This window comes from Leptodactylus fuscus, chromosome 3, assembly GCF_031893055.1.
Source record: "Leptodactylus fuscus isolate aLepFus1 chromosome 3, aLepFus1.hap2, whole genome shotgun sequence".
NCBI classification, from domain to species: domain Eukaryota; kingdom Metazoa; phylum Chordata; class Amphibia; order Anura; family Leptodactylidae; genus Leptodactylus; species Leptodactylus fuscus.
In genome coordinates, this window is record NC_134267.1 from 20,501,223 (window position 1) to 20,516,850 (window position 15,628).

General features: G+C 44.2%; 1 protein-coding gene across 2 annotated transcripts in view; it reads left to right on the plus strand.

Moving 5' to 3' along the window:
* SUSD4 (sushi domain containing 4) overlaps window positions 1-12,249 on the plus strand; it is a 65,435-nt gene extending 53,186 nt beyond the window's left edge. For both annotated transcript variants that reach the window (XM_075267150.1, XM_075267151.1), the window contains exons 6-9: window positions 10,204-10,395; window positions 10,518-10,662; window positions 10,816-11,174; window positions 11,672-12,249. In XM_075267150.1, the coding sequence (XP_075123251.1) occupies window positions 10,204-10,395; window positions 10,518-10,662; window positions 10,816-11,174; window positions 11,672-11,709 (734 nt within the window). In that variant the 3' untranslated portion in view covers window positions 11,710-12,249. The remainder of the gene's footprint in view (window positions 1-10,203; window positions 10,396-10,517; window positions 10,663-10,815; window positions 11,175-11,671) is intronic.
* Window positions 12,250-15,628: the final 3,379 nt, after the last annotated feature.

Sequence of the window (15,628 nt, forward strand, 5' to 3'; positions counted from 1 at the left end):
TGGGCCTCATGGATGACGCATGCGCAGTCGGCTCTGGCTGCGAGAGCCTGTTAGAGCCGACTGCGCATGCGTCATCCATGAGGCCCAAAGAAGACAGAGACTGAGCTGCGGAAGAAGGCGGCGCTGGCTATGGTAAAAAGGTAAGGAGATTATTCCGACGTGATCAAGAAGGAAGTTCTTTTAAAGGTAGAATCCCTTTAACTCCTCGTGTGCCGAGCGCTTCCATTCATTTCAATGGAAGCGTGCCATTGAAATGAATAGAAGCGGCTGGCACGCGGGGGGTTAAGCGGCCGCCGGCAAAGTCTGCCGGCCGCCGCTTTCAATCATATAAGGCGCACCGGACAGCGCTGCGCCTTGTAGTCCGGTGCGCCTTATATATGGACCTAGGCAGGACTATAAGGCGCTCATGGGTAATGCGCCTTATAGTCCGGTGCGCCTTATAGTCCGCAAAATACGGTAATGTAATATATGTACACAGTGACTGTACCAGCAGAATAGTGAGCGCAGCTCTGGGGTATAATACAGGATATAACTCAAGATCAGTACAGGATAAGTAATGTAATGTATGTACACAGTGACTGTACCAGCAGAATAGTGAGTGCAGCTCTGGAGTATAATACAGGATGTAACTCAAGATCAGTACAGGATAAGTAATGTAATGTATGTACACAGTGACTGCACCAGCAGAATAGTGAGCGCAGCTCTGGAGTATAATTAAGGATATAACTCAGGATCAGTACAGGATAAGTAATGTAATTCTATGTACACAGTGACTGTACCAGCAGAATAGTGAGCGCAGCTCTGGAGTATAATACAGGATGTAACTCAGGATCAGTACAGGATAAGTAATGTAATGTATGTACACAGTGACTGCACCAGCAGAATAGTGAGCGCAGCTCTGGAGTATAATACAGGATGTAACTCAGGATCAGTACAGGATAAGTAATTTAAAAAAAAAGTAGTATTTAAAACTTGACATAACCTTTAAGAAATACCAGACATTTATCATTATTCTTATATAAATATAAATATCACAAATAGAACACAAAGAACTGATGTTTAGTGAAACCTCCAATATCGTACTAAGCATCTTGTCTGACTGCAGAGAGTTAATACTGCAGCAAACACGTGTCCTATTCACATTGCTCCATATGGCCACTTATAAACAACTTGTTTTTCAAGCCACAAAATGTAATTCTAGCAGAATAAACAAATAGCGAGCGACAATCTTATACACAAGAGCATCTGTGGCGGCACATTGTGAAGCGGGTTTATATGGACACTGCTAGAAATCCTGGATGAGGATTGCCAAGTATGATAGTGAAGAATCCTCTCAAAATACAAGGCAGGCGCTAACTTTACTGTGTTCTTTGAAAGGGTGAGAAAGAGTTATACAGAGTATCGCCAGACCCAACATATCACCCCAGCCCTGCAGATAGATAGGTTACTGTCACCAGACCCAGCATATCACCCCAGTCCTGCAGATAGATAGGTTACTGTCACCAGACCCAGCATATCACCCCAGCCCTGCAGATAGATAGGTTACTGTCACCAGACCCAGCATTTCACCCCAGCCCTGCAGATAGATAGGTTAGTGTCACCAGACCCAGCATATCACCCCAGCCCTGCAGATAGATAGGTTACTGTCACCAGACCCAGCATATCACCTGAGCCCTGCAGATAGATAGGTTAGTGTCACCAGACCCAGCATATCACCCCAGCCCTGCTGATAGATAGGTTAGTGTCACCAGACCCAGCATATCACCTGAGCCCTGCAGATAGATAGGTTAGTGTCACCAGAACCAGCATATCACCCCAGTCCTGTAGATAGATAGGTTAGTGTCACCGGAACCATACAGTGTTTTCTTCTTGTGAATCGCTGCCTCTGTTGCCAAGATATCACTGTTTTTGTCAATGTGCAAGTGAGTTCTTTGGAACAACAAGAGTGCCGCCATTACTCCAAAGAGTTAAGTTGCAACACCCTCATTGCTCCACAGAACTAATTTGTATTAACAAAACGGCAATGTCGCGGCAAGATCGATTCACAGGTGAAAAATACCGTATGGGTCAGGTGACTTTAACCTATCTACAGGGTTGGGGTGGTTTTCTGGGGTCTGGTGTCACTCTCCCTTTAAGAGCATCCACTGATTTTGGAGCTGATCTTTAAGATGGTACATCATGGGTAGTCATCCATGTCTTTCTTGGTTTGGCAGTCTTCCTCTTTAACAGTGCATATTCTAAAACTACCAAAACATTGTGAGAGAGGAATGGAGGGGGATGCATCTGCAGTTTCTCTCAGAGTCTTGCTGTGGGAGAGGAGGAAGAGCAGCAGAAAGGGAAACATCTGATTGGGTCATAGTGCTCTTAGCACAGTACATAGAGGAGTCTGTCTACTCAGCAGGCATGGAGAGAGAACATACGTGTAAGATCTAAAAGGCAGAAGCAAAAAGCCCCGAGAATATACTTTATACACACATATTAGAAGAACGACTGCAGTGATCTCAGTGTTTGGCCGGACATCAACACTAACATTATCATCACGGTATTAATAGTATAATTATATATATTGCTCGCCATTCAGTGTACCATCTGTGTATGGCATTGTCTGCAGCCCTCCAAGTCACCGTCCCCACACTGGTGCACTTGGCATGAACTGCGGGTATTACTAGCAGAATAAACAGTGTCATTGTATAATACCGTATATGCCAAGTACAGCACATCTGCCGCATCTGAGCAAGCTCCAGAGATGTGCCAGGTAAATGCTCATCAGATTTCTCTCAGCCGGGGGGGATATTTGCTCAGGATTACTTCTGCTTTTGCACATTATTCAATGGACATTTCTGCTTTTATTTGTTTTTTTGGCCTAAATAGATACAAACGTATGTGCTGATTTATTCCATATAAAATATCCGTAATGGGATCGGAGCTGATTCATATGATAGGAAGAAAAATACAATTCTGCCCACCACTAGGAGGTATGGTGGTATTACTTCAGCAACGTATTGGTGGTATTATTTAAGAATTGTATGCTGATATTAATTTAGCACTGTATGGTGGTATTATTGTAGCATGTTATGGTGGTATTGGTTCAGCAGCTCATTGTGGTATTATTTCAGTATTGTACAGTATTATTTCAGCACTATATGGTATTATTATTTCAACACTGTTTTCAGGTATTATTCCAGCGTGCTATAGAGGTATTATTTCAGGAATGTATGAGTGTATTATTTCAGCATGATGTGGTGGTATTATTTTACCACTTTATTGTGTTCTTATTTGAGTATTGCGTGGTGGTATTATTTCCTCACCTTATTGTGGTTTTATTCTAGCATTGTATGGGGTATTTGAGTATTGTATTGCAGTATTTTTTCAGCATGATATAGTGGTATTATTTCATCACTTTTTTACGATATTATTTTAGCACAGCATTGTATGGTGATATTATTTCAGTATTGTATTGTGGTCTTATTTCAGCATGATATGGCAGTATTATTTCATCACCTTTATACGGTATTATTTTAGCATAGCATTGTATGGTGGTATTATTTCAGGATTGTATTGCGGTATTATTTCAGCATGATGTGGTATTATTATTTCACCACTTTATCGTATTATTTCAGCACTGTTTGGTGGTATTTAATTATGATACTGGATAGTATTGTAGCAGTGTATGGGTGTATGATATTGGCAGTGCTGTATAGGACTGCTATTCAGCCAATTGTATGGAAGTGTTTTTGGCCAATGTCTGGAACTTTTGTGTGGACACCATGCTGTATGGCAGGTATTAATAGGCACAGATTGGTATGATAATTTGTACACTCTGTGGCACTACATCTACCGTATTATGTGTGTATATATACAATATATACACACTGAATGTTTACATCCCCTGCAGCGCTCATATTACATGCTGGATGGCTATGCAGGCAGAATGCACCAGAGCGAGAGCTGCTGTTTGTTCGCTGCACTCTGACTAATAGAGTCATAGGTGATAGGTCATGTGTCTAATCAGGACTACCCCTTTATGTCACCAGGGGGCGCTCTGCCCTGTATGGGCTATGCCGGGTGCACTGCAGCTCCTGAATATCACCTTTGAGTCCTTGGTAAGGAAATGTGGCGCACACTGAATAGTAAAGCAGCCGCCCTCTCCCACATGTCTATAATTTACATATAAATACGCTTTACACTCCGTGTCCCCCGCTTGTATGTAAAATAAGATAATGGTCTGGAATAGCAGCAATTGAAGACATCTCGGCAGAGCGGCATCAATCTGAGACGCAATCGCATCCCTCCGACATCCCATGATTGGTTCCCATTTTCACAGCTTGTCATCGGACGTGTCCTGTCGCTTCTTCCATGCGCCCTAAAGATTTACAAAGCGAACGTTTCATCTTGCCACTTTGTGAACCTCGTCTCGATGTGCCGCTTGTTTAACAGAGCGAGGCGGCTCATCTGTGTTTATGGCGGAGAACAGATGCCTATTTTCCTATCGGAGCGTGTCCTCATTTTACACACAGTAAAATCTCCGGCCAAGCGTGGCAACTTTTTGTGTGTTTTTTTTTTTTTTCTAATCACGAGAATCTCTGCCGCCGCCACCGCCTTTCCAGCCCACTTTATGGCAATAACCCATTTGGCAAGGGGAGGAGGTGGATTTGGCATCGGTTACAAGGTTCTCAGTGCAAAGACGTCCCCTCCGGATGAGTCTTACTCTTCGCGTTGCCTCTCACTCTTCTGCGACGGCCACTTTCTATCAGTAGCAGATGCTTCTCGTCCGATAATCCATCCTGTGTGATGCCCGGGTACCGCACCAGTTAAACATTTCCAGTTTGCGGCGTGCCAGCTGTCTGGAGTCCAGGATATTTACAGCGCACCGAGGAGATGTTGCATTTCTGTAGTGTCTTTGTGTTTTACAAGGCCTCATTATTGAAGTGCTGCGGAGAGTAGATTAGTGGCTGCCATGAGCCAGATTAATGGTGTCAGAGGAAAAGCACAATATGCCAACGAGCGCATAATTCATGGAAGGAGGGGGTGCAACATTATAAATTCTACATTATGGGAGCAGTCTATTATGAGATTTCCCCCCCAAAAAAAATCTAGATCACAACAGGTTGCATAGAGTCACCAGACATCATAACGTCACTGCTAAAAAGGTGTTCATTAATAAATTAATCATTCTTTATCGGGGTCAGAGATAATTTTTTTCCATTACAGAACTCCAAATATGCATGAGCATAAAATTGCTAACTGCAGTAACCACTAGGTGGAGCTCAGTACATACAGATTATACAGTCACTACTAGAGGGAGCTCACTACATAGAGATTATACAGTCACCACTAGAGGGAGCGCACTACATACAGATTATACAGTCACTGCTAGAGGGAGCGCACTACATACAAATTATATAGCCACCATTAGAGGGAGCTCAGTACATAAAGATTATACAGTCACTACTAGAGGGAGCTCACTACATACAGATTATACAGTCACCACTAGAGGGTGCGCACTACATACAGATTATACAGTCACTGCTAGAGGGAGCGCACTACATACTGATTATACAGCCTCTACTAGAGGGAGCGCTTCTACATACAGATTATACAGTCACCACTAGAGGGAGCTCACTACATACAGATTATACAGTCACCACTAGAGGGAGCGCACTACATACAGATTATACAGTCACTGCTAGAGGGAGCGCACTACATACAGATTATACAGCCTCTACTAGAGGGAGCGCTTCTACATACAGATTATACAGTCACCACTAGAGGGAGCTCACTACATACAGATTATACAGTCACCACTAGAGGGAGCGCACTACATACAGATTATACAGTCACTGCTAGAGGGAGCTCACTACATACAGATTATACAGCCTCTACTAGAGGGAGCGCTTCTACATACAGATTATACAGTCACTACTAGAGGGAGCTCACTACATAGAGATTATACAGTCACTACTAGAGGGAGCTCACTACATAGAGATTATACAGTCACCACTAGAGGGAGCGCACTACATACAAATTATACAGCCACCACTAGAGGGAGCTCAGTACATAAAGATTATACAGTCACTACTAGAGGGAGCTCACTACATACAGATTATACAGTCACTACTAGAGGGAGCTCACTACATAGAGGTTATACAGTCACCACTAGAGGGAGCGCACTACATACAAATTATACAGCCACCACTAGAGGGAGCTCAGTACATAAAGATTATACAGTCACCACTAGAGGGAGCTCACTACATACAAATTATACAGCCACCACTAGAGGGAGCTCAGTACATAAAGATTATACAGTCACTACTAGAGGGAGCTCACTACATACAGATTATACAGTCACTACTAGAGGGAGCGCACTACATACAGATTATACAGCCTCTACTAGAGGGAGCGCTTCTACATACAGATTATACAGTCACCACTAGAGGGAGCTCACTACATACAGATTATACAGCCACCACTAGAGGGAGCGCACTACATACAGATTATACAGCCACCACTAGAGGGAGCTCACTACATACAGATTATACAGTCACTACTAGAGGGAGTGCACTACATACAGATTATACAGTCACTACTAGGGGAGCTCACTGCATACAGATTATACAGCCACCACTAGAGGGAGCTCACTACATACAAATTATACAGCCACCACTAGAGGGAGCTCACTACATACAGATTATACAGCCACCACTAGGGGGACCTTGCTACATACAGATTATACAGCGCTTACTGAACTCAGCAATAAATCTGTCTTCAGTACAGCTCCCCCTAGTGGCAGTAACAGGTATCCGGAATGTTACAGAATTTACTCTCCTGTCCATCTATTCTAGAGAGTAATAAATGTACAGTCCCTTTACATTAGATTATAGCAGATGCACATGGCTGTTTCCTTATGTCCAAAATAGAAGGATATGCCCCCTAGCGTACCCAGTCAAAAGCAAGGGGAACTAAAGCATATCCAGCCTAAAAACAGTGCCCCTATAGCAGTGCTGCCTCCTATAGCACAGCCAGGAAAAAAACTGTGACTTTACATAAAAAACATTATCCCTATAGCATAACCAGCCTAGCAAGAGGACCCTATAGCATAGCCAGCCTAAAACGTAGCCCCTATTATGCAGCACCCCTATAATAGAGCCACCATGTGTACATATAACACAGGTTGACGGTTACCCTTCAAGCTACGCCCCTGTATAGGATGATTAGGGCAGTGCGGGGTATATTAGAGGCCCCTATTAGTCACTTGCAGCATTTTTTGGTGCAGAGAGGGGGGGAGTCTCTACTTCACAAGTTCTCATATTGGGATACTTGACACTTTGATGCACACAGCGGAGGTGACTGTGCTGCAGGAGGCGCCGCTGCTCACCGCGCTGTTACTAATCTGCAGATCATTTCCGCACAGCGAGATGCATTGTCTTTGCTTGTGATGCAGGAAAAATGGAAAATAGCGAAACCTTTTATTTGGAGAATGTTTACAGAAAACAGAATCTAGAAGTAATTTCATTCTGGTCCTGCGGAGGTTAATTCCAGATCATTTACATATGGTACTTAATATAATTACAATGATGTCATCAAGTTCAATAGGACAAGCCCACTAATAGTCAACGATACAAATCACATGAGGATCTCCCATCTCTAATAAGAGCAGATAGACTGAACTGCACTGGTCAATGGTACTCAATGCACAATGTGGAGCACGGCGATGCTACGGGCCCAGGAACAGAGTCTGCACCACAAGCAGCGGGTGTCAGCTACAACATACACCTGACACCCCGCTGCTCTAGAAAATTGGTATTGCCGCATCTATAATAACCTGTAGTCTATACAATTACTGTATCAGTCATCCTGTATAGCGAACGTCCCTCAAGATAAACTGAAAAACATGACATGAAATGACAGATTTACTGATTTAAACTCATTCTGCCCCCAGACTAAAAGGGAATAAAAAGTGATCAAAAAGTCGAATGAATCTTGAAAGGGTAACAAGGAAAAGTACAGCTAGTCCTGCAGAAAACAAGCCCTCACACAGTATTATAGGGGAAGAGCAGGGTTTAAATGGTATGTCTGCCCCCCCCCCCCCCCCCCAATAAATCCTATTAATATTATAAATGTGAAAGTTTGTGTGTTTGGATGTTTGCATGTTCGGATGTTTGTTCCTCAATCACGGAAAAACCGCTCCACCGATTTGGCTGAAAGTTTCCACAAACATAGTTAATACACCCGATTGCGCAATAGGCTACTTTTCGTCACAATAGCGCACATACGTTTGTGCCAGGACCCCCACAAAACCCAAACTCACACCACCATCTCTGCAATCTCACACACTTTGGACCATAGCAAGCCCCAAAATTCATATTGCCCTCTACAGCCTCGCCCCTAACCCCACACAATCTCATATACATATACTTTACCACTTTGCCCCTCACCTTAACGATACTCCAGGAGGCTCTCTTTAACGCTCCGGAGCAGCCATGTTTGCCGACCCCCACCGCTCTGACAATCCGCGACACCGCCCACCCATGTCAATACCCCTAGGCGGTCTAATAAATGCAAAAAAAAAAAGTTAAAAAAAAATATAAAAAAATAAATAAAAAGGATTAAAAATTCAAATCACCCCCCTTTCCCTAGAACACATATAAAAGTAGTTAAAAACTGTGAAACACATACATGTTAGGTATCCCCGCGTCCGAAATCGCCCGCTCTACAAAGCTACACAAATATTTTTCCTGTTCGGTAAACGCCGTAGCGGGAAAAATGGTCAAAAGTGCCAAACCGCCATTTTTTCACTGTTTTGATTCTGATAAAAATTTGAATAAAAAGTGATCAAAGCAATAACATTTCCCGAAAATGGTAGAACTACAAAGTACACCCGGTCCCACAAATAAAAGACACCCTATACATCCCCGTACACGCACGTATAAAAAAGTTACGGCTGTCGGAATATGGCGACTTTTCAAAAAATAATTTTTTAACATAGTTTTGGATTTTTTTTAAGGGGTCAAAATGTAAATAAAACCATATGAATTTGGTATCCCCGGAATCGTAACGAAACACAGAATACAGGGGACATGTCATTTTGGTTGTACAGTGAACGCCGTAAAACCAAAGCCCGTAAGAAAGTCGCAGAAATGCATTTTTTCTTCAAATCCACCCCATTCTGAATTTTTTCCCTGCTTCCCAGTACATTATATAGAATAAATAATGGCGGGATCATGAAGAAAAATTTGTCCCAGGAAAAATTAAGACCTCATATGGCTCTGGGAGCGGAGCAATAAAAAAGTTATGGGGTTTAGAAGGAGGGGAGTCAAAAACGAAAATCAAATAATGCCATCGGCGGGAAAGGGTTAACTTCAAATACCTCTGTCCCAAAGTCACTATGTAAAGTTTCTCACAACACCGTATATATAGCAGCTCTAATACAAAGTAACTGCAACACAAAAGTCTCACGTATTCTCTGAATTACAGCAAAAACAAGATACAAAGTTACATTTCATATCCCATACCTTATACACAGTACGAAAACCTTACCCGCGCCTGTATCTACCCACTTCTACAATCACCGCAGACGAAGTCGCGGGTACCAGCTAGTAAATAAATAAATTAGAAGAAATCACATTGACCGCTTAGCATTTTGTGTAATGTGACATAATGGGAGGCTACCTAGATGACAGTTCACACTGGATAGCCTGTATCTGCACTAACCTATCTATCTGCAGGGCTGGGGTGATATGCTGGTTCTGGTGACAGTAACCTATCTATCTGCAGGGCTGGGGTGATATGCTGGTTCTGGTGACACTAACCTATCTATCTGCAGGGCTGGGGTGATATGCTGGGTATGGTATATAGTAGTCTGTTAGATATCCTGTAGTTATATTGTCTTTATAGTCAGTTCAATAGAATTTCTTTGAAAATAAGACAATTTTGCGGTGTACAACTTCCGAGCCCCCAGATGGCGCCGCATTATGTTCAGACGTCGCCATCGGGTGTGATAAAAACCGAAATGTGTGGAATTGTGTAAAGCTGTCATATAACATTAGTCAGTACTTATGGATCACCGTCTTGTCCTCACACCTCCGCTCTGTGTAGGGCCGCTTTAACCCCTTCCTGCTCTGCAGTGTACATTTTAGGTATTTATAGTAACATTTTGATCCTATAGGTTATTGATTTATCTTGTCTGTTTTTCTTATTTTTCAGTTTGCCCCCTTCCCCCAATGGTGGTCCATGGAGATTACATCTGTCACCCGCAGCCCTGTGAACGCTATATACACGGCACAGTCATAGAGTTTTACTGTGACCCCGGGTACATGCTCTCCAATGACTACAAGTACTTCACGTGCCAGTCTGGGGAATGGTTCCCGTCATCTCCGCTCTACTGTGAGAAGACAGGTAAGTGGTCACCACAAGTAGGCGCTATAGTAGGCCTATAGGATGAGCTCTCCCATCTTATACGATGGGTTCTTGGTTATTACAATTGATGTTCTTTTTGTTCTTTTCTTGTCTTGGAGCAGAGAAGTCCTGGCCCAATGGCCAAGACACGATGCTGACCACGTGGAAGATTGTGGCCTTCACGGCCAGCAGCGTCCTCCTCGTCCTCCTCTTGGTCATCATCGCCAGAAGTTTCCAGACAAAGTTCAAGACCCATTTCCTCCCAAGGTGAGAATCGGACACTACAAGGTGACCGCTGAGGCCGGGGGTATACAAGGGGCGGTGTATCTGAGTGCACACGGGTGGAAGAAGATCCTGCAGGATACAATAATCACTGCTAATGTTCTTTAGTCTTCTGTAATATCTTCTCCCCTCTTCTAGAAGCCCCCAGGACAGCTCGGCAGAGCCGGACTTTTTGGTGGTAGATGGCGTCTTGGTTATGCTTCCCTCCTATGATGAAGCGGTCAGCAGTGGTGTTAATGTCACCCCCCCTGGCTATATGTCCTCTGCTGGCCAGAGGAGCCCCTCTCACACAGAGGAATCCCACCCACCCGCTTACCCCGGTAACCCTAACACAGACAGTCTATGTGAGGAGTCGGAGACCTTTGACAGCTTGTTGGAGTCCTCAGAGCTTCATCATACGTTACATTCTTCCTCCATGACACATATGAGGGCCACGGGGACACAGAACGTCAACAGTGAAACGGCAACCACAAGTCCCAGCATCGACATTGCAGATGGTAAGTAGAACGTAAGGAGCTTGTCCCATATTCACACGTTACAGTACCACCTGTTCATGGGGTAGGTGATGAGTGTCTGATCACTGAGGGGGCTTTCTGCTCCGACCACCCCTTATCATCAGAATGGGGGCCCACATGAGCACTGTCACCACAGTCAGTCTCTATAGGGATTGTACTTGTCATTGGGCTTCGGTGGTCACAAGCATCCATGACGTTGGTTCGCCTCATGTGACGGCTCAGAACCAATCACATACCTCAGGGCCTATGACATCATAGAGTGGCAGGAAGAGGCCAGAAGACATCCGAGAAGGCACATTATTTCAGCAAATCCCCCAGATTCTCCGGTCTCAAGAGAGCCCAGAGCATAATAAGAATTCACGGGTAATTTGGGATTGGCCAAACCAAAAATTTCTGGAAAATTCCTAACAAACCCATCCCTAGACCTGACTACATGGTCTGGTCTTTCCTCTTCATAACCATGTCCATTCTACTTACAGAAATCCCCCTGATGGACGAAGAGGAGGCCGAAGCCTGAGGACACTTTTGCGGTCCGCACCTTCACAGACTCTTCTTTTTGTCATTTCGATTCCTCCTAATCTTCAGCTCAGATATTTTGGTAACTGTATCTTCCATTAAACGTGCAATAATACGGGACATGAACCGAGACATTGGATCTCGATGAATTTTATGGATTCCAAAGCTGGACGGGCAGAAGATGGTGGCACACCCAATGCTCACAAGGACGGTTTTCTACTTACATTTCACCAAGGAACTTATGTAGTGACTGTGACGCCCCCTTGTGTGGATGGAGATCAAGGCAATAAGGATCTGTCTGGAGCTGGCCGCTTTCTTTACCTTCTTGGTTCCTCAAGGCAGATAGATGAATTCTTCTATGGTTTCTATCCTGTAGATCCAAAATGGTGGAGACCTTAATAGAGTCCACAGGTACCTGTAACTACATACGTGCCTTCCCCCCACAGACCCCTGCAGCCAAACCATGAAATCTGCTCAATTACGCTGTTGTCACTTTGCAAATAAACACCGCAGTCTGATGGTACCGAGTCACCAGGTCTACGTCTTCTCGGGGGGGGGGGAATGGTTTCTTTGATGTGGGCACCAATGGTAACAGGTTCTCAATATATGGTTCCCTAAATGTCAATGTTTAGGACCCAGTTTGAAGCCCTTAGGGTTCTGGAGAGCCTGACTTGGTGTCTCTCTAGTCAGCTTGGTGCCCGGTGGGGTTACTTGCAGGATCCTAGTGGTGGTAAGTGGTAGAAGGTTATGGTGCGCTCATGGTTGTCTACTGGAGGTATTTTTCTCTTTGCCCCCCACACTGCTGAAATTTTCTTGCCTCCAGGTGTTGGTCTGTTAGAGTTGTCATGGTTGTCAGGTATCTTACGCCAGGACCGACCAGGTAGATTGCACAGTCAGACATTACAGACAGATACACAAGTCATACTTCTGTGTGTCCGGACAGAGCTCTGCAAAGTTCCGCCCAGAGACCGTTTATTTTATAGCAATCAAATACAAAAACCAATTCATCATAATAATGACATAATCCTGGCTCATGATATACTTATGGATATGATTTCATACAAACTCTGAGAAAAAGGGATGCGGAATGAGGGTATTTCCGGAACTGACCTCTTCCACAATTGTGTTTGACCACATGCTATACTCCCTCTTCCTAGATCCATTACCACACATCCTTTAACTCTGTATAAATGTGATAAATGTCTAAGAAAAGATATGTGTATTAGGTTATGGAACAGCAACTTGTTTTGCTCATCTACTGAGAGTACAAAAGTTCATATAAAGGTAACATATGATCCAAAATGGAGTCACTACTGTTGAGCTCAAGCAAGCTAACTATAAGATTACTCTATCATCTCCCCTCTTTTTATCATTTTTATACAGAGCCCATGAACGAACCCTAACTCCCTTTTCCTTTTGGATAGCGAAACAGAACCATCCTACCTACTCAAAGTGTGTGAATACTAATTCCACAGATTGAGGGATGCAAGCATCCATCCAGATGGCCCCACCACCTCTATCCTTCTACCTTAGATCAAATTTGATCTATGTGTGTGTCTCGGGACTTCATGTAGAAAAAGGACAAAAAGATTCAAACAAGAGGGAGTACAGTATATATACATTCTATTCTCCTTTTCTGCTGCCTTAACTGTAATAATGAGTATGCTACAAGATGAACAAAATATATATCAATATGGCGGAAAGGCTTCTTCTTAGCAGACTGTGGCTGTTTCGAACTTTGTCCCACAACAGATGCAGTTGGACAAGCCTTCTAGAGTCTCTTTTCCGTAACGAATACATGTGCATTTTCGGGCTGTTAATATCATCATAGAATGGACGTTGGAGCCTTGTACAAAAGTTGGTCCAATCTTAACATTATCTGAAAAACAATTAGACTTTAGTGCTATTTCAAATCATCAAGACAAGGTTAAGCACAATCTACAGTATAAATATCAGAAGACATGTCTTAAGGATGAAGTGGACAATTCCAAAAATCTATTCTCCTGGTCCCCTGAACCAATTAACTGGATATAACCAGAATAGCCGTCCTGGCCAGGGGCATCTTTTTCTGAATGACTGTCTCTGAACTCTTCCTTCAATCTCCTTGTTTCTAGTAAATTATGGGCAACCCTAAGCATACCTTGGACATCAATGTAACGACAACAAGCTGGGCCCACAATCTAACATAAGTCTTCTTGAGCTGTAGTCATCTCTGATCTTCCGCCATGCACCTACTATCTTCTGGCCACCATTAAGACGATATGGTCCAGCTTCTGGATCCTGAATGGTAAGGTCCTACAAGCCCAATTTTTGTGTCCGGCAATGTCTGTGAAAAAAATAAAAGCCCTGACGGATCCCCTTATAGTCATTGGGGGTTCCCTCAGAAGCTGTTAGTGTCAGTCGATGGACCACAAGAGTAGGCTTTGAGCACCCCCTATTGGCAACCAGAAATTTGTATCACGGTAATATCAAGTTATCCACTGGTAGTCGCTATAATCGATCTTGAGAATGGGTGTCCTCTGTTATTCCCCCATCAGCAACAAGACCAGTGGCAGCTGAATGGAATGACAGTCGAGCATTTTCACTGACAGTCTGTTGGACTCAATAGGACTGTCTGAAATAGCGGAGCACTATACGCAGCTTATGGCCGTACTATACAGTATAACACCCCCTGCCCATGTTCTGGTGACAAAGGGGACATGGGACCACCGTCCTGGTGACAGAGGGGACATGGGACCACCATTCTGGTGACAGAGGGGACATGGGACCACCATTCTGGTGACAGAGGGGACATGGGACCACCATTCTGGTGATAAAGGGGACATGGGGCCTGTTCTGGTGATCAGCAGGGGTCCTAGTAGATCTAGCACTTATCACTGTGGGGGGTAGATGATAACTTGGTATTACTGGAACAACCCTTTAAACTTAATTACACCATTTTCCAGTCTCATCCATTACAATATTTGTGAGGCCTTATGGGTATGGGCGCACTCCTTTGGGATATTGCTCCGCCTCCATTGGACACTAAATTTGCTGGTCACACCCTTTTCCGGACATGACCGGAACATAAAGTGTTGACCCAGAAGTTCGAGAGGTCGCCCTGTTTTTTGTAAGTCTCTTGGAGCTTCTGGAAGAAGAAGCTTTAACTGTATGACCATGTGAAGGGCCGCAGTTCAGTGCTGGGCCCCCCCCCCATCACAGGCCCTATAGCAGCGGTATGGTATATATCTAGTACATCATTGTATGTTGCACCACGTCCACAGACCACATTGCCTTCACCTACACAAGCTCTAGAGCAGGGATAGGGAACCTTTGGCTCTCCAGCTGCTGTGAAACTACAACTCCCATCATGCTCCATTCACTTCCATGGGAGTTCCAAGAACAGCAGAGCCAGTATGCATGCTGGGAGTTGTAGTTCTGCAACAGCTGGAGAGCCGTACCTTCCCTACCCCTGCTCTAGATTAGTGGCCCAGTCTGTTGTTCTCAGTTATCAGCCCCCAGCCTCACTACATTATATGTCCCTCTCCTCACATATACATGGCCGTTATCTCCCGCAGACTCCTGAGCATCACTTTCTTAGTGCCGCAGTCACCAGACCAAATAGTTGATATTCTTGTAGTGTCTGAACGTTTTCCGAGCACAGTGTGACCATTACTTAAGCCAATGCTACCCCATAGGGGTCCCTGAACCCTGCCGCTCTAAGGATCATGGGCAGGTAATCCAAGAAAGGGACTGGCGGCAGGAGCTGTCATTATATATTAGAGATGCCAACATGATACGCGTCGGCTCAAAGACTCTCAGTATGGAGGCGAACGACTACAACCCTCATCAGGAACACAGTGCTGCCCCCTCCTGGTGTTACCAATGGGGATGTGAGCGCCTGTAAGCTCTATCTATCCATCTATCTAATCTCCTGGCTA